Source organism: Hydra vulgaris, chromosome 03, assembly GCF_038396675.1.
Source record: "Hydra vulgaris chromosome 03, alternate assembly HydraT2T_AEP".
In the NCBI taxonomy this organism is placed as follows: Eukaryota; Metazoa; Cnidaria; class Hydrozoa; order Anthoathecata; family Hydridae; genus Hydra; species Hydra vulgaris.
In genome coordinates this window covers 34,158,273-34,182,059 of record NC_088922.1, presented here as the reverse complement: position 1 = coordinate 34,182,059, position 23,787 = coordinate 34,158,273, and the positions used below count along the sequence as shown (strand labels likewise).

The following is a 23,787-nucleotide window of genomic DNA, read 5'->3' as shown; positions in this document are numbered from 1 at the left end:
AAAAAAACTAAGTTTGCCACTATCTATTAAATCTCTTCTGACACCTATATTTCAAGATCTTTCAAAAAATGAACTGCTTAACAAATGCTTACATGGACAAACACAAAATAATAATGTGAGAGTCGTTGAATAATGTGATTTGGAAAAAGTGCCCTTAAAGTGTGTTTGTATCTAAGAAAGTACTAGAATTATCTGTATTTTCAGCTATTATTGAATTTAATGATGGAGTAATTGGACTGGAATCTGTTTATAATGAGCTTGGTATACCGTATAATTATTTTTTAATTAATAATGCTTCCAAAATAGACAATTGAAGGATAACAATGAATAAAAAGTGTACTAAAAAGGGAACTGAATGTAGAAAGAAACTGATAACCTTAGGAAAGGATTTGCAGATGATGAAAAGCAAAATGAAACTCTACCAGCTTATGCAGCTGTGGCTTATTAATTGTTTTATTACATTTTTTTCTTTGTTTTTTAAATTTAACCTATTTTCTTTTTTAAGTCATTTTCGATTTTATATTTTAAATATCTTTTGATCTGATAATCCAAAGGATTTGAAATTTTCAGGGTATAATTGTAGTGGTATTGTAAAGAAGTTGAAGCAGAACCAAGGCAAAATTTAAAAACGTCTAGATTTTATAGCTTTATTTGTACACACCCTTTTTGAATTTTTGGCTTTTTTTAAAATTTTTGTAACAGTTTTTGTAAAACAAGTAGGAAATTTCTGAAACTGCTTCAACTACATAACAATGACAGCCTGAAAATTTTAAGTTCAAATAGCAAGCCTTTCTTGTTTAATCGCAGATTTAAATTTTTTCATTTTAGGCACAAAAGTATGAATAAATGAGGCACAAAAGTATGAATAAATGAGGCAAAAAAATATGATATTTTTTTATTTTATTGAAAATTGTTCATTGATTTATATAGGTTAACTAAAGATTGCACTTAAAATTATTAGATTTCTTTGAATTTTTTTTGGGGGTATGAACCACCTTAATGCTCTTTAGATATTGTAAATATGTGTGGTGGACATTTATATAAACTGGAGACATGTAAATATTATTTGTTTTTGAAATATATAATAATGATTGTTGTAAAAAAAAATAAAAAAAAAAAATAATGCATCTAATAATTCATTTTGTGATCTCCTTCGTTTACAGTACATAACATCCTCCATATCAGTTTTTTATCTTTTGTATTATTTATATAATTCCAAAGTATCTAGATGATGATGCTTAATAACCTTGCTTCATTAAAAAACAAAAAAATCATGTTAAACAAGTTAAATTCCCATAGAAACAAGTTAAATTCCCATAGAACGAACATTCATTTGTTGTGAATAATAGATAATTGCTTTTAATAGAAAATTCATATCAATAACAACTCTTAACAAAAAGCATCATTGAGATAGAGCAAATCTGGAATGAAAGAACCATTTTTTTAGTCTTTTTATGCGATTCTGTAAATTCTGGGTCTGTGTTTTATACGTTGTTAAAAGTGGTGTATATCTTGGGAAGAAAACGTTCTCAACAGATGGTTTTTGTTCCGATTGACAAGCTCTTTCGCATAACATATTTTTTAAATTTACGATTATGTTTTTTTGTTGACTAATTTTGATTCGCTAACTTCGTTTTTAAAACCAAATTTAAAAACTGTTTCCTTTTAACTGATAACATATTTAAATACCTTTAAGAAAATTATTTTCAGTCTTTGTTGATATATATTATTAAGTTATTTCAACATTTTTGAATAATTGTATTTTTTCAAATTTATATATATATACTTTTCATATGGTTTTGGCAACAAGATCTTTATTTTTTTTTCATATACCAAAATTATATCGATAGATAGCTATATTACATTTAATAATTGCAAACTGGAAAATAAAGAAAAAAAAGTAGAAAAGCATTTATATTTTATAGTAAAGTGTTAAATTAATAAGTGTTAAATTAATAAGTGCTATAAAAGTGGCATAAAATAAACACAACGCTACGTTAACGTTACAAAGTGTGTAAACGTGTGTAACGAAAAACTACGTTACACACGTTTACATACGTTGTACCACATTGTGCACGTGCAACTTTATTTGCGTCGTAATTAAAGTGACTCGTGTTTTTATGCCATTCTATACTATACTAGTAAGTCATAGATCTAGGTCAAACTTACTTTACTCTATTTCTAAATTTAACTACATTTTTCTAATAATAATAATAGCAATAATAACAATAATTATAATAATAATAATATTAAAAATAGGTTAAAACAAAATGTAACGGAATGATAGAGTGTATTGGTAAGCTTTTATTTCTTGAAGATACAGTTAGATTAGCTGATGCAGCAGAAATGACATACTGGGCCAATTTCACAGAGTTATCTGTCAACAGTGACCCAGTAGGCACGGGGCGTAAAAAAAAGGGGTCTTTAAACGGTTTGGACAATTTTTAGGTCCTGTGCCCACTTAGAGGAAGTGCATTATTAAAAAATGGTCTCTAAATGTTTGACAAGCTGTTGACAAGAGGTAAGACGAGGAAATTACCAAAAAAATTGTTAATATAATTAATGGACAGCCCCATAGAAAGCTATGATGTGTGACAGTAATACATGGGAAATGAAAGCTGCTGATATTCAGCATCTGAAAAAACTAAGAAAGATGGCAATCATACGGATGCATGGCGTGACTTTGACGGATAAAAGAAATTGGGCAGAGATTGAAAATAGTGAGTGTTTATAATCCAATATGAAGAGTTCATTGATGAAAGATATAGTTTTTTTTGGCACATAGAGCTAGAGATTAGGTATCAGCATGTAGAGAGTTTAAGGAGAAAGCTGGATATGGTCAGATAGAACAGCGCTATATAATGTGTACATTTTTACATAATAAGTAAAAAGTAAAATAACTTCTACGATTTTGAAGCGCTTTGTTTTAAATTTGCAAATTTCTTACTTTTATGTTTAATTATAGCTTTGTGTATATACCTAACACATATATGTGGTTAAGTTTCAAAGTAAACATAATGGAAAGTAAATATTAGGGAAATAGATTTCTGGTTATTATAAAATCTTTAAAATATATTTTTGATAAATTGGACAAATGTAAAAAGAAAAATATCTTTTTTAATGCAACACAGAAGATTTAATCTTTTTAAATCAAAATAATAAATTATTTCGTAATACATGTGGCGAATATTTTATAAGAGATTAATAAATAAAAAAGAACGAATTGATGCAACAAAGTTTAGTAAATGCGTCTGAAAGATTACCTATAAATTTTACTTGATTTTTTAAGTTATTTAAAACAGTTGAGTTAAACACAAAAATCAGACGATGAGCGTTCATTACGTTGGCATATCCTTAAAAAGTTAGTCGATTTAAACACATTTATATAAATATATATATATATATATATATATATATATATATATATATATATATATATATATATATATATATATATATATATATATATATATATATATATATATATATATATATATATATATATATAATTTTTTTATTTCATTAAAGTTTTTGATGTTTTAAAATTTTAAACTTATATATTAACTTAACTTATTTCAACAACAACAAAAATTTTATATTGATAAAACCAAATTATTCGTTACTACTATATATTTGAACGGTATAGAAAAAAATCGGTATAGAAATAAAATCTCCAGACAAAGTAAAAAGACTCGGCGAACAAATGTCAAACAATTAGATGTTATATTTGCGCAATTAGACGTTATATTTGCGCAATTAGACGTGTTAATTTACAGCCGCAGAAAATTTTATCTTTTTTGAAATAATAAATTACTTCATATAGCATACTTTGAACAAGAGAATATCAGTGAATATAAAATAATAATAAGAGTGCAATAAATAATAGCTGAAAATTTGAAGCAACAAAGTTAATTTGAATATTATTATTATTATTCAACATTAAATTATTAGACTTTATTTTCAAACAGTGAGTTTTTTATTTGTATATTAAATTATTGATATACATAAATTAGTATATATATATATATATATATATATATATATATATATATATATATATATATATATATATATATATATATATATATATATATATATATATATATATATATATATATATATATATATAAAATTTAATTACGTTAAAAGTGATCTCTTTAGTCTTAAATTGTTGTTTTCACATAACAATAAAAAATCTGCTTATTATTAAGATTAAAATAATATTATTAAAATTGTGTTTTCATGATAGTAACAATAATGGCTACACTAATAATAAAGTTATTTGTTACAATGTGTGTATGCAGTACACATATATATGTGTTTGTGCAGTAACATATTGTTAGAACTTTCCCTTGATTCAAATTAGTGTTCTAGGCTGGAGCAAATAGGTGTTAAGTGAGGGGGGAGGGTGTTTACCTTTGCGCTGGCCTTACCAGATAATGATGATAATGCTGATGATGGTGGTGGTGGTTATGATTGAAAATAATATATAAAAAATAATTAAACTTTATTACTGTTTTGTAATTTACCTATAAGATTGATATAACCTGATTAATTTTAATTATATTAAAATTTTGCAATTTTTTTACATTTTCAGAAAAATAATAGTCATAATTATGAATCAAGAAAAATTGTTAGTTCAAAGTATATCAACAAAAGATAATGAAGATTCTATTCAGATAGACATAAGTGACAAACCAAAAGTAAATCATTCAAAATCAACAGTACATGAATTATTTGCTAAGCAGTGCCCAACTCTGAATGTGACAGTGTTTAAAGATAGGGCAGAAGTCAATCGTATTGTAAAAGTTGATGTAGAAGAGGGTGATACAGAGATTTTAATCAGACAATTACCTTCAATTATTCAAAAAGATTCAATTAGGTAACATGCTTGTAAATTTAAAAGTTTTATGAAAATTTAGAGTTAAATTCAACTGAGATTTTTTTTTTTTTAATTTGTTTTTTTAAACCATCTTTTATTCTACTTATTAAGTTTGTTTGCGTAGTAAAGTTGCATAATAAATACAAGTTATGTATATAAAGAACACAAAATATAGATCATTAAGTTAAACTAATTTCATTTACTGAAACTTTTAAACAGTTTTGCTTGTGATTAGTGACGGATCCAGGAATTTTTGGTGGGGGAGGGGGATGTTGAAATGTTTTTGCATTTTGTGCCTTATTCATGTCTCCTAAAAAAAAAAAAGCCCTCAATTTCTATGCTATTTTAGGAGTTTTTAGATTCTAGTGGTGGTGGGGGAGGGAGGAGATGCATACTCTTATCCCCCCTGGATCTGTCACTGCTTGTGATGCATATCTTTATAGTTAATCTGGCTGTCATCAACAAAGATTATTTAAATAATCGAAAAAATTATATATTTTTTTAAATTTGTTTAAATTATTTTTTGGTTATTTAACTAAATACTTTTCTTATTAAACTTATTATTATTAAATTCACTTATTATTATAAACTTATTATTATTATTAAATTTGAATACTTTTCTTATTAAATGATTTAAAAAATAAAATCCGAAAATGTGAATTAATTGCTTTGCTTGATTTTATTCTTGACACATTTTTCAAATATATAATAAATAAAAATAAAAAGTAAACAAAATAATAAATTTACATTAAAACTTTTTTGAAAATGAGAAATCAGTGGGTTATACCATCTGAAAAACATAAAATTTTATTTAATTTAAACGGTTCAATTGTCAAGTGCAAATTTTTTTTTAAATTTCGATTCACCTTTGTAAAAGGCCATAAAGGCCACTACAGTTGAGGAGGCTAATTTAGTTTTGGTTACATCCCTCTCTCAACTCTATAACTCCAAAACACAAAACTTGATAAACAGGGCCGCTGCGCTGAGAAACAAGTTGAGCGTGGTACTACCAGGGACATGGTGATCGAACTCAGAATGGAATGGAAAATATATGCTCATCAACATTTCAAGTAGTAGCCACAATGGTTTATCTTAAATAGTTTTAAAAATGATAAATTTAAAATCTTTTGAAGTTAAGGAAAAAAAAATCAGTTGAGAAATAGAGTAGTAAGATGTCAATTATGGCTTGTCTTCGAACCAAGATTGATTCAATTAAATCAATATTGGTTGTTCTTGCAAGCTCCATTGGATCTTATTTAATTTTGAAATATATCTAAAATGGTTTAGTAACCAAAACTCAAAAATTCCAGGAAATAGACATGGAATAAAAATTATGCTTTTGGAATTTTACAAAATCCAATTTGGTAAAATCCAATTTTGGTAAAATCCAATTTGGTTGATGACTTTGACATTTTAAAAAAGGAAGCACTTGTTTTTTATTATTCTTGACTTTTTTTGTATTTATTTGACATTTTTAGACCAATCTGCCATTTGGGGAAGCAACTGATTTTCCAGAATTTCTTTATACTGGTCCTGTCTCATTGACGCAACCACTTTGTAGAGATACCTTGCTTTTTGCCAAAAGCGATGAAATTTTTCGTTTGTTCTATGACGAAAAAAGCTGTTTTGTCTATCATTACTTGAAAGGTTGACTCATCTGAGAAGCAAATCTAAAATAATGCTTATTTTAAATTATAATATTTTAAAATAATTTATGAATATGAATGTAAATAAATATACTTTCTCCCAATTCTCAACAGACCAATGACAATAGTTTCGCTTCCTCTTGATAAAGTCATTTTAACTTTTTTAGTTGATTTTTATCTAGTTAATTTAATTTCTACAGTAACTCAATGATTTAATTATTTCATTTGTTTATCTTACTAAGAAGAATTGTTATAAATATATTAAACTTTTCAAGCTACATGAAGCATAAAATATTTATTAACAAAATTAACTTTTTTATTTATAAAATAATTTAGCTTAAATAAAACTAAAACTAGCGTTAGTTTTATTAGAATCTTGTTGGACTTTTCGGGGCCGGGGGCTATTTTATTTTGGAGGCCTTTTTTATGTGCCGCAGCGTAAAAAATGACTAAAAAAAAGTCTTCTTGACTATTTCGGGGCCCCTAACATTGCGGGACCTAGGGCTATAGCCCCCTCTTACCCCAACCCTCCATAATCCAACACTGGAAATAAGACACGAGTATATAAATAAAAATTATATTATACTCTTTGATAACTAAATAAACATTTGTTTCCTTATTAAGCAATCGTAAGATGTTACTTTATATAAAAGATGTTGCCTAATTTTATAAAAAAATTATAAAAGTGCGATGTTTTAAAAATATTTGTTCTAAATGTAATTTATTTTGCTTAAAGTTTTTTTTGTGTAATTGTCTCTCATCGGTCCAATTAATCTTTTTTGTGCTTTTTTTTTGTTTTTTGAAATGTTCTCAAAACAACTAAAAAATCTGGCCAGTTTTTCGCAACTAAATATTATTTCCGTGGTCAGTAATCGAGAGCAATTGCTCCCGCTTCCTGATCAAGCCTGACCACTGTATATGTAATGCAAAAAAAAAAAAAATTATAACAACCACCCTAAAAAAAACAAAAATAAAAACAGTATACAAACTATTAAAATTATTAACTTTGTTTTTATTTTTTTTTATTTAAATTTTATTTATAATTTCCTATTTTGTGAGTTTTGTTTCTTTATTTTTGAAACTTAGTTTTTTCCCAGAGTATTAAACGCCTATTATAATAAAACTTGCAAATAGCTGTGACCAAGTAGTCTAAAACAAAAAACTTATGTGTGGACATACAAGACGAAAAGCCACATGTCTCCTGGTAAAGCTAGCTACATGTATTGGGAGTTGGTAGTCACTTTAATACATGAGTGTTGCTACACAGCTTTTTTTTTAGTAAACATCCATTTAAAAGGTTAGATCAGATTAAGCAACCAAAAAAATCCATAATAGTGGAAATGACAGCTTATTCAAAAATTTCTCCAAAAATTTTTAATAAAAGATAGAACCATGTGTTCTTTTTTAGTTGTGTGCAGTTTCATACATGCCATAAAGTGTAATATAATTTTATGGCATGTACAGTTATGTATGAGTATGTTTGCATCTCATTCCTTGGAAGGTTTGTATATATGTAAAATAAGCATTTTAAGGAAAAGTTCAGTTTCTGAGCATGTTAAAATTAAATAAATTTCAAGTGAGCAAAAAATGCATTCCAAATGATTATAAAAAAAGTTAAAGGTTTTAATTTAAAACTTGATCAAGATTTTTATCTTGGTCACTGATGGTGTCAGTGTAATAAAGAAATTAGAAAAATTTATAAATATTGTTCATTGACTTTGTCACTACTATGATATTTATCTTGTTGGTGTTATCCTTTACCAAAAAGAAACATTATAAAAACTGAAGACTGATGATTACCAAAAAGATAAAGATGAATGTTATGATTAAGGTCCTTATGATGACCAAAGTTACAGATGGCAAAAATAGTTGGACAACATTGATGTAATTAAATGTGAAATAATTTATGTGAAACAACATCAAAAATTAGAAAAATTCCCTATTATTTAAAAGATCTCCTACCAAAAATGATACTTTTCAGCAAGATTGTCTAAAATAGTTTTAGATAAAATTTTTCAATGAATTTATAACACAAAGACAAGATAAAAAACTCTTTGATAAATAAATTTGATAAAGATTAAAAATATTTCATGTTCTGTTCTCAATGATCTATCTTTTAGTAAGTTCATATTTGTTGAATTAAAAATCTGATAATTTTTTTTTTTGGATTTATTTAGCAGATTGAATAAAAATAATTGAGGTTGGAGCAACAGCTTATTATAATAGAAATGTTTGCATTTTGACACATAAAAGGATTATTAACTTTACTCTTTCAAAATTAAAGGCAAATAGACAGTGAGCTTAATAAATGTTTATCTGACATTGTTGTGTTTTTGCTAGCTAACAACCTTATTCACAATATTTTAATATTTATTTTAAAATAATTTAAATTGTTTGAAGCTTTATATGATCACAAGAGTTAAAAAAATTGAACTAAACTTATTATTTTTTGACACCTTTATTTGTGAAGCTGAAAGATGCTTCAGTGCAACTGACTTATTCATTACTGAGCTGACAACATTGTTAGGAAAAAAAATAATTGGTACATTTTGTTTCTTTAAATCATGTTTAACCAATAATAAATAGCTTTCATGGTTTTATTCACAAATAAGCATTACTTTAGCTACATGGTACAACTTTACAATTTTTTGATGTTATTTGATTTTTTGAAACTATTTTATGCTGTGTAAAGACTTATTGCAAGTATGCTTTACTTTCTTAAAAGTGCCATACCCATAAGATCAGATAATCTACTTTTTAGTATACTGAAGTTTGTTTGGAACAAAAATCCTTTAACTTGAGCAAACTTATAACACTAAATAACAAACTGTGTTCCTTCTGAGATATCTAAATAGTTGAAAAAACTGAATAATCATTTTTTTATATTTTTTAACTGCTTAAAATATTTTGTTCTAACGGGTGATGCGGAAGTTATCGGACAAATTAAAATGTCAATAACTTATTTATAAATAAAAAAACAAACTATTATTATATTTTTTTTAAACAAAGCATTTATCTTTTAATAAAAATATATTATTTTTTATATGAAAAAACACCATCTGCAATTGATCTCAATTTTGCTCTGGCGCCTTTCATATGCGACTGTAAAAAGTTTAAATCAATTTCTTGTAGTTTTAGTTTAATGCAATTAATAAAAACTTGCTCTGTTGAAGCTTGCCAATCTCCCTTGTAAACCTTCTGTGCCAAATGTCCCCAAAAATTTTCAATTGGTCGTGCTTGAGGCACATTTGGGGGATTGGATTCTTTATCAACGTAATAGACATATTGGTCCATCCAATTTAGAGAATCTTTAGAATAATGAGAACTTCCTAAATCTGGCCAAAATAAATAGTTAAAGTCTCCATGATACTTGTGAATAAATGGAAGAAGTCGTTTTTCTAAACATTCATTAATATAGATTGATGAATTTATCGCTACAGCCTTGGAAGTGCGAAACAATGGCTCGTTCATACCACGTTCAGATATGGCTATCCACATTAATAATTTTTTAGGAAATTTCTCTTTTCCTATAAAATGAACTCTTTCTGGGCATGTCTTTTTGTTGTTTGTGTAGTATCCAGAATTTCCAGGCATGTTGTCCCCTGCAAAACAAAAGTATTTGTTGTCGTCGATGACTACAAGCAATTTTGTGTTATAGAGTCGGTTAAATAGTTTCCTGCTTCTTTTCTTTGCCTATATTTGTTGTTCTATAGTGTATTTTAGAGTCATTTCACGTTTTCTATATTTAATATTCATTTTTTTTAACTGATGACCAATTGTCGATTGATTTACACCGAATTTTATACCTATTTTTCTCTGACTGACCCCTTTTTCGATTGTTGACAAATCTCGTTAATTCGGCTTTCTTTTCTCTAGTCCAGGATGTCGGACGACCAGGGTGCTTTCTATCAGAAAATGATTGAACAGTTTCAAGTCTTTTTAGGTTATCATATATTGTACTTCGAGCAAATCCTTCCTTTTCAAAATGATTTACGATTTTATTTTTTTTCTATATTAGGTTTATTTACAAAAAACATTTTTAGTCGCTTTCAAAAAGATTCTCGTTCAGCTGTATTTAACCTCATTTTAAATAATTGTGTTCCAAATAATAAAGTTTATATTTTATAGAGCGTTTATGCCTACGCATAAAACCACAACAACTAATTATTATGCTCAAATAATGAAATTAGGATTTGTCCGATAACTTCCGCATCACCCGTTAAGCTCCTATTTATCTATTGTGTATCTATTATTAGTGATTGAGCAAGTATATATTATATTGTAATTATATATGTAATAATTTTTTTATTTAAAGTTAATATTATCATTATAAATGTAATAATTTTTTTTAAATTTGTCAACAGTTTAAAAATGCTTTATAATATATTATAGGGTAACTTGCTATACTGAAAGTGTAACAATAGTAGAGGTTGCTTTTCAAATTAAATCAGTTGTTGAAAACAGTAGCAATGAAGATGAAGAGAATTTAAAAGTTGAATCTGAATCTGATAAAATTTTAAAAAGATTAAAAATTTTAAAAAAGGAAAAAACTGTGTTACTTGAAAAATTAAAAAGAAATGAAAAAGAAGTTTCTATTCTAGATAGTTATGCAAATTGTATAACTGAGGTAAAAAAAGTATTTTGTAATTGTATTTCTGCTTATGTTTATATGTAAATATGTATATTAGTTTATATAAGATTATATTATTTGATTTAAGAAAAAAGAAGACAAAGTGGGGGAAATATTGGATAAAAAAAGTATTGAAAGTATGCTGCACTTTCTTTCTATTTATAAAGATCGAAGCGAAAAAATAACTGACTTAACAATCTCATTGAATGAAAATCTTGAATCGATTAACAAAGAAATTGAAGTTCTTACCGATAATCTCAATAGATTACAACCACCCAAAAAAGAATACAGAGAAGAAAGGTAGTTGTATTTTTCACATAATTTAATGTTTTGTTACATTCAAAACAAAGTGAAGTCTACTATTTTGTTACTTTAGTTGCATATCTATCTTACTTAATGTTAAAAGTGAAGTCTACTATTTTATTACTTTAGTTGCATATCTATCTTACTTAATGTTAAAAAGAATACAAATGCTAGTCTTGTTGTTTCGTATGTTGTCCACCCATTTGCTAGCTGGACTCCCTTTTATGATGTCAGAGCATTCAGTGCAGACGATTCATTGCAGGTAGCTTTTAATTACTTTTATTGTTTGATCTTATTGAATTTAATTTTATAAACAATAAATTTTAAGTATAATTGTTACATTTGTAATTACAATTGTACACTTATTCATAGAGTTGTGATAATTGTTGATCATTTCAAATTAGCATTAAGATGTGTAGTTATATTTTTAATGACTTTTTTTTTTATCAATAGCTCTCTTTTGATTTGTTCTTATTTTGGTTGAAACTTTTAAGTGTTTAGAGTTTAGCTTTTTATTTGTCATTTTGATTTGTATGTTGACCTTTAAGTAATTAAAAGATTTAACTATATATTGTTTAAAACATTTTAATATTTAATGCATTTAATACTTATAAAGCATATTAGATATTATTATGTATTTAATGCATTTTTGTGTTATATTAATTTATCCAACTATAACACAAAATTTATTTTATACATTTTAAAAATTTCAAAGAGCTTGATCTTAAACAAAATCATTAGATTAAAAAAATCATTTTGATTGGTAATAAAATATAAAAAATTTACATAGTAAAACATTTAAAATTTTAGTTGTCTTTTTGATAAATTAATTAGTTTCTTTTTTATTTTGTAAAGTTTTATTTATCATAAGACATTACAAATAATACAAACAATTTTTTTTACACTTTTAGTAAATCTAACAACTTTTAAAATAACTGATCAAAATTTGTAACAAAGTTTAAAAATGCTAAAGAACTTTTATCATTTATGAATATTTTTTTAAATATATATGCTTTTTTTTTTCATTTCTGCCGAGTAGGATAGTCTGAGTAGGATAGCTCCCTCAAAACTTCATTTTAAAGGAATCTCAATAAAAATAAAATCCAGATATGGGGGAAAAAATCAAATGTCTCACCTATTCTAAGAAGGGCAGTAAACTAATTGCCTCAAACTACCGGCCAATTTCACTCATGTCAATCCTGTGCAAAATGATAAAGTATTATATAATGGAACACTGTGTTGCTATTGGTTTAATTACTCCAAAGCAGCAAAAATTTTAATTAAAAAAATTTAATTAAAAAAATTATTGGTTTAATTACTCCAAAGCAGCAAACTCAACAAAAGTCAACAAATGGTCATCAATAGCATTATATCTGAATTGAAAGCGGTTACTAGTGACATACCTCTAGGCTTGGTCTTGGACCCATTGCTCTTTGTAATCTTTATAAATGATCTGCTTAACAGCATCCAGTGGTGTACACTGGATTTTTAGATGCTTGAGTTTTGACACTTGCAGGCATTGTGCAAACTCCAAACTTTTGTATGTTTATGCTTATATCAAAAATGTTTTGCAAAGAATTGGGGTGATGGAGCTTGGGAACAAAAAAACCCTAATTTTTGGGCCCACCCAGCCCTTAACGTGGGAGCAAGGAGTTTATATAAAATTTTCTTTACTATTTTTATCTAAGTTTATATTCATCAACAACTTTCAAATTTCATGCAATAATCTATTATTTTTCAAAAACTATGACCATATAAAGTTTTAACCCCCTTCAAATTGAGGTGGGTGTAAACATTGCAGGGTCATAAAAACTGAACACTAAGAGATTATTGCATGAAACTGGAAATTTGTTGATGAATATGAATTTAGATAAAAATAGTAAAGAAAATATTTTATAAACTCGTTGCTCCCACGTTAAGGGCTGGGTGGGCCTAAAAATTAGGGTTTTTTTGTTCCCAAGCTCGAATCACCCAAATTCTTTGCAAAACATTCTTTATTGATATAAGCATAAACATACAAAAGTTTGGAGTTTGCACAATGCTTGTAAGTGTCCAAACTCAAACATCTAAAAATCAAGTGTACACCACTGGCATCACTCATCATATGAAACATAATCAAACATGACAAGCGTAACAAAAGCAATATCAACACTTAAACACTTGTCATATTAAAATCAGCTCAAACAGCTAGGCCTAACAACACTTGAAGAATGCCGCAAAAGACTCAACAAGAACAATTTAAAATCATGCATTAACTCGAACTTGTCGACTCCATCATCCCTCAAAAACAATCAAATAGAAAAATTAAATATATTCTATAAGGATGTAACCATAAACTAGAATACCAACTAGTAAGAAAATGTAAAGATTTAAATAACTTTTTTTCAAATAGAGTTGTTCCCCCATGAAATGTACTTTTGCAAGCAGCAGTGAACACTCTATCAGTCAAAACTTTCAAAGACTATTTGAAAATAAGACAAATTTATAAATAAAAATAACTTTTACAGATACAATTGCTGCTTAGTCTGCAACAAATGTGTCTTCATTTTTGTCACCATAGAGGGGTCTGGTGTAGCACCTCCTTTTTGTAAAAAAGTAGGTTCTACACCAAGGTTTTACATAAAATGCTTTATATTAGCTAACTTGCTAACATTAGATTAATAGTTTTTAGATTTAAACATGTTTCATTAAAATGTATAAATTTTAATTTAGTATCTAATTAATTACTATTTAACTTTTATAAATTGCTGTCCAGAACTTGATGTCATTTTGTTAGTTTTACAAATGACAAAAGTGTCTTGTTTTAAAAAAAATTTATCCTTGTTATTTTAACTTTTTTTTGTGTCTTTTTTCTTTCCGTTATTTTAACTTTTTTTTCTTTCAATATTTCAATATTTCAACTAAATGTATCCAGTTACTGTTGATATAATATAAATTATAAATGGAATTATTTTTTTTTTTTTAAGATAAAGACAAATGAATTTTATTTGCTTAAATTTTTTTTCATTTTTTTTTTTTACTTGTCAGAAATATTAAACATCTTTTTCATATAAAGTACAAGAAAGTCCTTTATTAATAAACTAACTTACTATCACTGGACACAGTATGGAATGATTATAGTTAAGCTAAAAATGAAATTAAAAAACTGGACTTGTGGTAAATCCGGGTTTTAATTTCCCTCTTTAGATTCAAGGAAATCGGATCCTAGAATCCTGTTTTACAAGTCGTAGTGCCTAAATTTATTCCTCCTGATTTTTTTTCTTGAGTTTATTTATTCATTTATTTATTACTTTCTATTAATAGATTTTATATTTTGCAAATGTCTGTCAATCTACTGGTGAAGACTGGAATGATTGCAAAATAACTCTTAGCACCGCTTTGCCAAGTGTTGGTGGTAGTCCTCCTGAACTGCTACCATATAATTTAGACCTTGAAGAGCCTGTTAAAATAGCAAGACGCTCTGTTAGTAAAACCAGCTTCAGGTATTTTTTGTTTCTTAGAAATTTAAAACAACAAAAATATTTCTTGTCATTATAAAGTGTTTTCAAATGTGTTAGAGGTTGTTTTTTTTTTAATAAAAAAGCTCAGTTAATTTTTTGTTTTTTTATTTAAGAAATCTCAATGAAAACTTTTCTATTTTAAGAAATCTCAATGACTAGTGATCAAGCGAAATTCTGTTTCGGTCTTGGTTTCGGCTGAAAATTCAATTTAAACCGATACTGAAATTTTGCTCTCGGTACTTTTTATAAATTCGGTAAAAACCAATATTTCAGTTTAAAAACATAGTAAAAACCAGTATTGATATAATTTAGAAAAACAGTTATTTTTCAGAATTTTCACAAAATATTTTGAGAATTTTTACTAAAATATTGAGAATTTTCACAAAATACCTTAAAAAAATATTGTTTTGCAGAGAAAATCTGCCAGTTGTTAAATTTCGCTATTAATTTATCGCCGACTTATGTATTATATCTCAATTTTGGATACATGTGTAATTAATTTTAACATAATGCGAGTATAAAAAAATAACAAATGTAAAATTGCATTTTTAAATAAATTTTTCTAATAAAATAAATTTTGACAAGCCGAAATTTCGTTATCCGTTTTAGTAAAATATTTGCCGAATTTTCAGTTTCGGTTTTGGCACCAAATTTGAGTACCCGAAGTTTTGATTTATTTTGGTTTCGGCTTTTTTTCTGTTTCGGTTAATCACTATCAATGACAATCAATTTCGATCACTATCTATGACAATCAATTTCGGTCAATCACTATCAATGACTTTTAAGAAATCTTTATGACAAATTTTAAGAAATATCCAATGACAATTTTTCTTTTTTTCATTTAAAATAATTATTTTAATTCAGAACATCATTTTTGAAAAAATCGCATCTGGAAAATATTGAGCAGGATCGAATGCTGGATTGTGCTCCACAAGCTTGTGCTCTAATGCTTATGGATTCACCTATGCCGATGCCAGTAGCAAAGGTTAAATAAAATTTTGTGATTTTAATGCTTTTGTTACTGTTAATAATTAGTGATATATGTGTTATATATATATATATATATATATATATATATATATATATATATATATATATGCATATATATATATATATATATATATATATATATATATGCATATATATATATATATATATAAATATGTATATATATATATGTATATATATGTATATATATATATATATATATATATATATATATATATATATATATATATATTTTATTTTAATTCTTTTTCACTTATAAACACTCATTAAGTATGCATAATATATATAAGTTTTATTTGCCTTCACCGGCTTCACTTCTCAAAGTGATTATCATTTGCAAGTGTAAAATGTTGCTAAAAATGGGCGCCACAAACGCCCATGAATTTTCTAGTATATATATTCCTATAGTAAAGATCTTAAACTTAATACTTGTGGTAAAAAATTGCACTTAACAACTCTATAACATGTAGCAAAACAAAATTAAGTACAGATTATGTCAAATACATTACTTTAACTGAGAAAACTAATTAAATTTATAGTTTTTTTAAAAACCACAAAAATGAAAATTAGAAGACCTAGGAAAAAAAAAAAGAATGTTTTTAAAAACATACTGAATGTTTTTATTTTTATTTTTTTTACTGTAAAATGTGTGGAATGCTGCTATATTGATTATCTTATTGCCTACTGCTACAAGGAAGTGCTGCTACATTGACTGAGGATTTGGTTGGGGCAGGCAGTCTACCAAATAATAATAAAAAAAGTTTTTAAACTTTTTCTGGTTTTTAAAACAATTAAAAAAAACAAACACATAAACTTGACATAAAAATATAAAAAGGCTTATGGACTACTTATGTGAAAAAAATTAAGATTTAATGGTTAGAGGAACAATCAATTTTTGAACCCAGTATCCTTAAGTATAATGGTGACTTCAGAACCATTATACTTAAGGACTTCAGAACTCTGGGCTTAAAAACAATAAGTTTCAAGTCATTAAATCTTATGAATTTTTTTCTTACAGCAGATCATAAGTCAACGAACATTTTTAAAGCTTCTGTACATCAGAGGCCAGGAAAAAATAGAGATATAAAACCAGAGTCCTTTTGAGATTCTGCAACCCTGATATTTATGTATGTATAAATACTACAAGAAATATCTAAAATCAAACAGTTATGGCAAAAAAGTTCTGATAACCCAATATTTATAGAAAAAATCGTTTAAAAACTTCTACTTTCAATTTTATGTTTTAGTCATGTTTTTACAAGTTTTGCCTTATGGCAAGACAGGTCATGCATGAAAATATCTAATTTTCTAATTTTAAACCAATTAAACACATCGTTCTTCATTATCCTTGCTAAAGCTATTTTTAACTTCTAACATTCACACTAGGAGGCAGTCAAGTAAGAATTTGTGAGCTTAAAGACTGTATGCCCTTCACAGCCAAGAGATATATCATGTTGTTGGTTTTTGGAATGGTAATTCTTGTTCTTCAATAGACTTGACTTGTTGTTGACTTGCTGTGCTTGATGACATCATAAACAGTTCTCTTAGACATCTTCAAACATGCAGCAATGTTCAAACTTGCTATTTTCCATTTAAAGTTGTACCTAAGCTCATTTAGCAAGTGAGGTAAACCCATATTCAAAGATAATGTTTGACCTACACATGATTTTAGAAAGCATTTTTTATTGGTTAATTACTATGCAATTCCCGACACAATGAGTGATTGTTTAGTGTTGCTAGCATTGATATTTTGCATTTAGAAGTAATAATTTGTAATAATTTTGAGATCTTTTTGGCCATAATTGCAAAACCTAAATGAAAATATAAATCTAAGTGAGAAAAATATCCATTTAAATTTTGCTATTTATTTTTTCGATTGTTATCAATCCATGACTCTGAATCTCAACTCCAAAACTTGAGTTTTAACAAACAAGACTGCTACATAAAGAAAAAGTTTAGCATGGTATTACTTGGAGCGTAGTGGGGATCAATGTTATATTCTTGTGTTAATATAGGGGCAAGGGAAAACATTCAATATAATTTGGGGCTTCAGTACATTCATCAACTATTTTATAGTCTGCTGCCACAAAGGAGTATCGCTACATAACATATATATGTATGTATATATATGTAGACACATAGGGTAAGGGCAGAAAGATAATAATATATTGGTGCAGTAAGATCCAATTAAAAGTAAAAAGGATAATAAAAATTACAATGCATTCCTGATAAGTGATGCTAGTCTTTTTTTATCAGGCTCTCTTAAGCATCATTGGCGAGTCTATTGTGGTCCTGAAGATGGAGTTTTATCTTACCCTTTTAATCTAATGTTACCTTTTTTATGTATTTATGTATGTGTACATATATATTTGTGTGTGTATATTTTGTACTCTGCATTTTTTGTTGTGTTTGCTTGAAATATATATTCTATTTGTTTGTGTGTATGTACATTTATATAGTTACAAGCATGCCATTCATCTTATCGCTAACGTGTCATTTGATTTTAATTGTTATTTAATTAGCTCATTTTTACATTCAATACATTACAGGTTTAGCATGATTAAATAAAGAGTTGAGCTGGTACTGCGTGCAAGAGGTCTAAATCCATTTAAGAGAAATTTTTACTACTCATTTAAGAGACGTTTTTACTATCTCAGTTATAATCCTAATAGTTTGAAATATATATTACCTATGCTCATATTGTGGGCTGTTACAAATACATATTGTTACAATATAGATCTTTTATCTATATTTTCTCTGTCTGTAAGCATACATGACCCATTATGATCCACCATAAAAAATCACATACATACATGCACACACACAGATATATATGTGTGTGTATATATATATATATATATATATATATAGTAAAAAAAAAAATACATATAAATATATATAAATATATATATATATATATATATATATATATATATATATATATATATATATATATATATATGTATATATATATATATAGTAAAAAATATATATATATAATATATTATATATATATATAATATATATATATATATATATATATATATATATATATATATATATATATATATATATATATATATATATATATATATATATATATATATATATATATATATATATATATATATATATATCAGAGGTTGAAAGCAAGGAATTGCATTTACTCATACTACTGTTATTGAGTAGTTTTTTTTTGCGAGTTTTTACTTTTTAAGTATTTTTTAAAATGTTTACTTTTACATATACTTAAGTATATATTATTTTAAAGTATTGTACTTTGTATTTTAAATCATATATGTTACTAAGTAAAAAAATTTATTACATATTAGTATTTAATTTCTTAAAAAGTATGATTTAATTTTTTTAGTTGATAAAAATTAGCGTCTGTTTTTATCAAATTGTGTCCTTATAATTTTCATTAATGTTTTCAGTGAAAACATTAAAAACATTAAAAATTTGAAACGTAAGCCTTGCTTATGTTTCAAATTTTAATCCTTCTTTTAGAATTTAAAAAGAAAATTTTGATAATGATTTAAAAAAAAAATTTAAACGAAGATTTACTATGTTTACATTATTTACAAATTACTATGAAAAAACATGAAAAATAACTTTTTCAATTAACTATATATCCTAGTTACACAATTATTGGCTTTATTTTGAAGTTGTTCTTTTTAAATGCTTCTGGTATTTAAGAAAAAAGTTATTTATTCAAAGCATTTTTTACAAATATGCATACCCCGCATATCTTCGGAAAATATGATAAATTTGCCAATTCTATGCTTCTGCAAATTTTGCAAGAACAAAGAAAAAACATGCTTTAACTGACAAAATGGGTATTAAATAATGACATATTTTAATATTGTACTATTTGTATTATTAAATGCACTTAAAAATATTACTTAAATATAATAATTGTAAAGATATACAGAAAAGAATAGACCACATTGTTTGACTGGTCTGTTACCTGAAAATAGCTGTTAAAAAGTAGCCCGGTAACATTTACTTTAAGTACATTTTTAATAAGCTACTGTTTACTTTTACTTGAATAAAGTTTTCAATCAGTAACGTTTACTTGTACTTGAGTAAAATTTTACTTAAGTAACAGTACTTTTACTTGAGTAAAAAATTTTGTTACTTTTTCCACCTCTGATATATACAAACACACACAAAAGGTAAAGGCAAAAAGCTAATAAAATAATATTGGTGCTGTAAGATCCAATTAATAGTAAAATCTTGATTGATGTTTATTTAAACTCTTCAATATCACAAAACATTCACCAATGATGTTTCAGATAATACAAAATACATTCAACAATGATGTTTCAGATAAATCTGTGAATACTAATAAAACTTACTTAGGTGAGTACTATTAAAACTTTTAGGAAAATTAATAATTTAAAAAAGATTTTAAAAATTTCTAAAAAAAAAATATTAGATTTGAACTAAGATTGTCAATATTTTTCTTATTTAATTTTACTTTTTGGTATAAGACATTTGTGCAATGTGGTAATTGCACAAATAGTAATGGTGCTTGAATCTATGTTTTGTAACAATTTGGTTTTTGAAATCTCTTTGAAAAAAAGTTTTTAATGCCTTTTAAAATGTTTTTACAATTCTTACAACATTTTTTTTAGGCTTTAGATGGAATGACAAGCACAAGTTTTGAAATCACACGTCTAACATCTATACCATCAGATTACAATGATCATAAAGTATCTATCTGCCAGTTGAATTTTTCTCCTAAATTTGAATACATGGCTACACCAAAGTCTGTTGCACATGCTTTTTTAAATGTTAAAGCAAATAATGACAGTGCATATCCATTATTGAGTGGATATGCTAATGTATTCTTAGATAGTAACTTTTTGACACGGGTAAATATTTATTGCAATTTTTTTCATTTTATAAAAAACAAGCTTTTAGATTTTTAATTATTTTTTTTTCATTTTTGTGTATTTTAAAAGTAAACCAAAAATATTAAAAAATTGCTTCTATTTTTCTTTGGTTACCTGCATGGAAAGAAAAAACATATGAAAAAGTTGTAATCAACTTACATCTTCCTGGATTTAGTTTTCACCTGGAGCATATATTTGATATTATCATAGTTTAAGTAGCAACTGTGAATCGATAACAGAACATAAATAAAATCTTTGTTATTTATCACTTGCACAGCCCTCGGTAATAAGGTCGGCATAATGTTTTATGGTAAAACCTTTGTATCAAATTTTTTTTGCCGACCTGATGCCGATCTCTAACAGAGTAAGGTCGGCAAAATATTGCTGACCTCATTTTTCCTAATTCTGAAGGCTGCTTTCAGGAGTAATCCTGTACAAATAATAAAGACTTTAGAATATTTAGGTTTTAGATGGAATGACAAGCATAAGTTTTTAAATTACTGATCTAACTTATATGCCATCAGATTACAATGATCCAATGTATCAATCTGTATATTGATTTTTTCTCCTAAATTTAAATGCATAGCAATACTCAAGTCTTACAGCACATGCTTTTTTAAAAACTAGAACAAATAATGTCAGTACATGACGTATTCGTAAGTTTAGCCTAAAATTTAAAGCTTTAGTTATGTGATGTAAAAAATCGCCTAGATTTTTCTTTGATCAGATGCATTGATTTAGTTGTTATAATGTCATTGTAGTTTTTTTAGCTCTTTTTTAGCTGTTGGCAGTATATGTCATTGTTAGCAGTATATGTCATCGTTAGCAGTATATGTCATTGTTAGCAGTATATGTCATCGTTAGCAGTATATGTCATTGTTAGCAGTATATTTCATTGTTAGCAGTATATGTCATTGTTAGCAGTATATGTCGTTGCTAGCAGTATATGTCATTTTTGGCAGCATATGTCATTGCGGATTTTATGGTCTTATTGTATCATTATTGATTTATAAAATATTTTGATAAATTTTAATTATTTTATTGTTTAGTTTTTACTATTTTTTAAAGTTTTTATTATAGACGTCTTTACCTGCTGTAAGTCCGATGGAAGATTTTGAAATTGCTTTGGGAGTGGATCCTGCTGTAAAAGTTACTTATAAGCCATTGCGCAAGTTTCAGCAAACAAGTGGAATTCTTTCTAAAACTCAAGTGTATGATTTCCATCAGCAGATAGAAATTAAAAATACAAAGCGAGATGCTATTAAGATAAAAGTCACTGATCAGTGCCCAAAAAGTACTAATGAAAAAATTAAGGTTTGTTGAGTCAAAATGTTTGCTAACTATGGTTTTTATGATTGATTTTTTTTTTTTTTTGTTATAAGGATATTCTTTTTGCAGAAATTTTTTTTTATTATGAATGCTTTTTATTTTATATAAATAATGCTTTTTTTAGGTTACGCTAAAAGAACCTGATATTAAAATACCAAAATCTACTTCGACCAGTGAACCACCACTGATCACTCACGATAATGTGACGTTGCATACATCTGACTACAAACTTGAATGGATACTTGAAATTGCTTCAAACGAAACTAAGACAATTAATTTACGATATGAGGTAGAACATCCTGTTGATTCAATAGTCAGAGGACTAAGTTTGTAAATTACGTAGATTTGTCAACAATGCATAAAAATATTTTTAGTCTGTCAATAAAACAAGACTTATGTATTTTTTTAAACCTATAATAAGTTAGGGGTATTGTTTGTTTTTATTCTTACTTTTGTGAGGGAATGCACTTTTGAATTTGATTTCAAGTATGTTTTAATTTACTATCATCGCCTAAAATATTTTAAAAAATATATAAATTTGTAAATCTTTAGTTTTATATCTTCACATTATATTTAAATTATTTGAATAAATATTAACTTTGTAATAATGGTTTATAACTAATAACTTCTGGAATTTCTTTTCTTTTATTTTTGTCTAAGAATCTTTTTTTTCTTAGATTCTTTTTGTAAATATTTTGAAAATACTTTTTTCAAGATAAATAAGTTTTTTACTCATATACGTCGTTTAAACCCTAATATCTTTTAAAGGGTGAGTTGTCTCGTCAGACAGTCATCTTAAATATCAGGTATTTTAAAGGGTGGGTTGTCTCGCCAGAAGTTCATCCGATATACCAGTTCTTTCAAAGGGTTAGTTGCTCGCAAGACGATCATCCTAAATATCAAGTCTTATCTCTCCAGACGGTCATTTTGAATGTCAGATCGTTCAAAGTGTAACTTGTGTTACCAGACGGTCATCTTTAATTTCAGATCTTTTAAAGGATGAATTCAATTTTAATTTAAAGATGCAGAAAATTGAAAACAAAATTTCAAAGGAACATAATATTTGAAGCAAATGATAAGGAAAATGATATAGTGAAAAGTTTGTTGAATTAGACGAAGCATATTGCCGCACGATATTGTTGAAGCAAGCAGGTTGCACCGGAAAATATAAATATTGATTGTTTTACTTTTTCTAGCCCTTTTAAAAAACTTCAAGCTGCGGTAATAACAAAGTAAATAATTAATTGCGGACAATAAAAGAAATATTTAGGAATAAAGTTGGACCGGAAACTACGTTGCACAAATTAATCTACCCGATATATTTATATATCGAGGTGCTCTGTGATAAGACCGTTAGGATTTCTAGGAACACCTAAATATCTCTCAAGGATTTTTTGGGAATTGCCGTAAATGTTAACCTTGACTTTTACAGAGATTTAGGTCCAACAAGAACTAGGAAAAGACAAAATAACAAAATATTGATTATTAAAAACATTTAAACTCATTTGAATCAATTTAATGGGTATTTAATCTAAAATATTATTTGTCCCCTAAATCATACTCTCTTATAGGACTTTTGACGAGAATAGAC

At 26.4% G+C, this 23,787-nt stretch overlaps 1 protein-coding gene across 2 annotated transcripts; it reads left to right on the top strand.

The window, feature by feature from the left end:
- The first annotated feature begins 3,220 nt into the window (after nucleotides 1-3,220).
- LOC100202659 (protein F37C4.5) lies at nucleotides 3,221-22,916 on the top strand. 2 transcript variants are annotated; one of them, XM_065792993.1, is made up of 10 exons: nucleotides 3,221-3,361; nucleotides 4,598-4,882; nucleotides 10,921-11,155; nucleotides 11,247-11,458; nucleotides 11,591-11,723; nucleotides 14,765-14,943; nucleotides 15,826-15,946; nucleotides 20,607-20,846; nucleotides 21,948-22,181; nucleotides 22,321-22,916. In XM_065792993.1, exons 2-10 carry the CDS (start codon nucleotides 4,617-4,619, stop codon nucleotides 22,528-22,530), a joined length of 1,830 nt encoding a protein of 609 aa, XP_065649065.1. In that variant the 5' UTR covers nucleotides 3,221-3,361; nucleotides 4,598-4,616; the 3' UTR covers nucleotides 22,531-22,916. The 2 variants fall into 2 exon arrangements, with proteins under 2 accessions (XP_065649065.1, XP_065649066.1); XM_065792994.1 differs by lacking the exon at nucleotides 3,221-3,361 and adding an exon at nucleotides 3,773-3,967.
- The last annotated feature ends 871 nt before the right edge of the window (nucleotides 22,917-23,787 follow it).

Excerpts from the sequence above, each read along its gene's own strand:
- LOC100202659 (XM_065792993.1), top strand. The coding sequence starts at position 4,617 with ATGAATCAAGAAAAATTGTTAGTTCAAAGTATATCAACAAAAGATAAT. Across the intron at positions 15,947-20,606 it reads TGCCGATGCCAGTAGCAAAG|GCTTTAGATGGAATGACAAG; the intron begins GTTAAATAAAAT and ends CATTTTTTTTAG. Across the intron at positions 22,182-22,320 it reads GTACTAATGAAAAAATTAAG|GTTACGCTAAAAGAACCTGA; the intron begins GTTTGTTGAGTC and ends TGCTTTTTTTAG.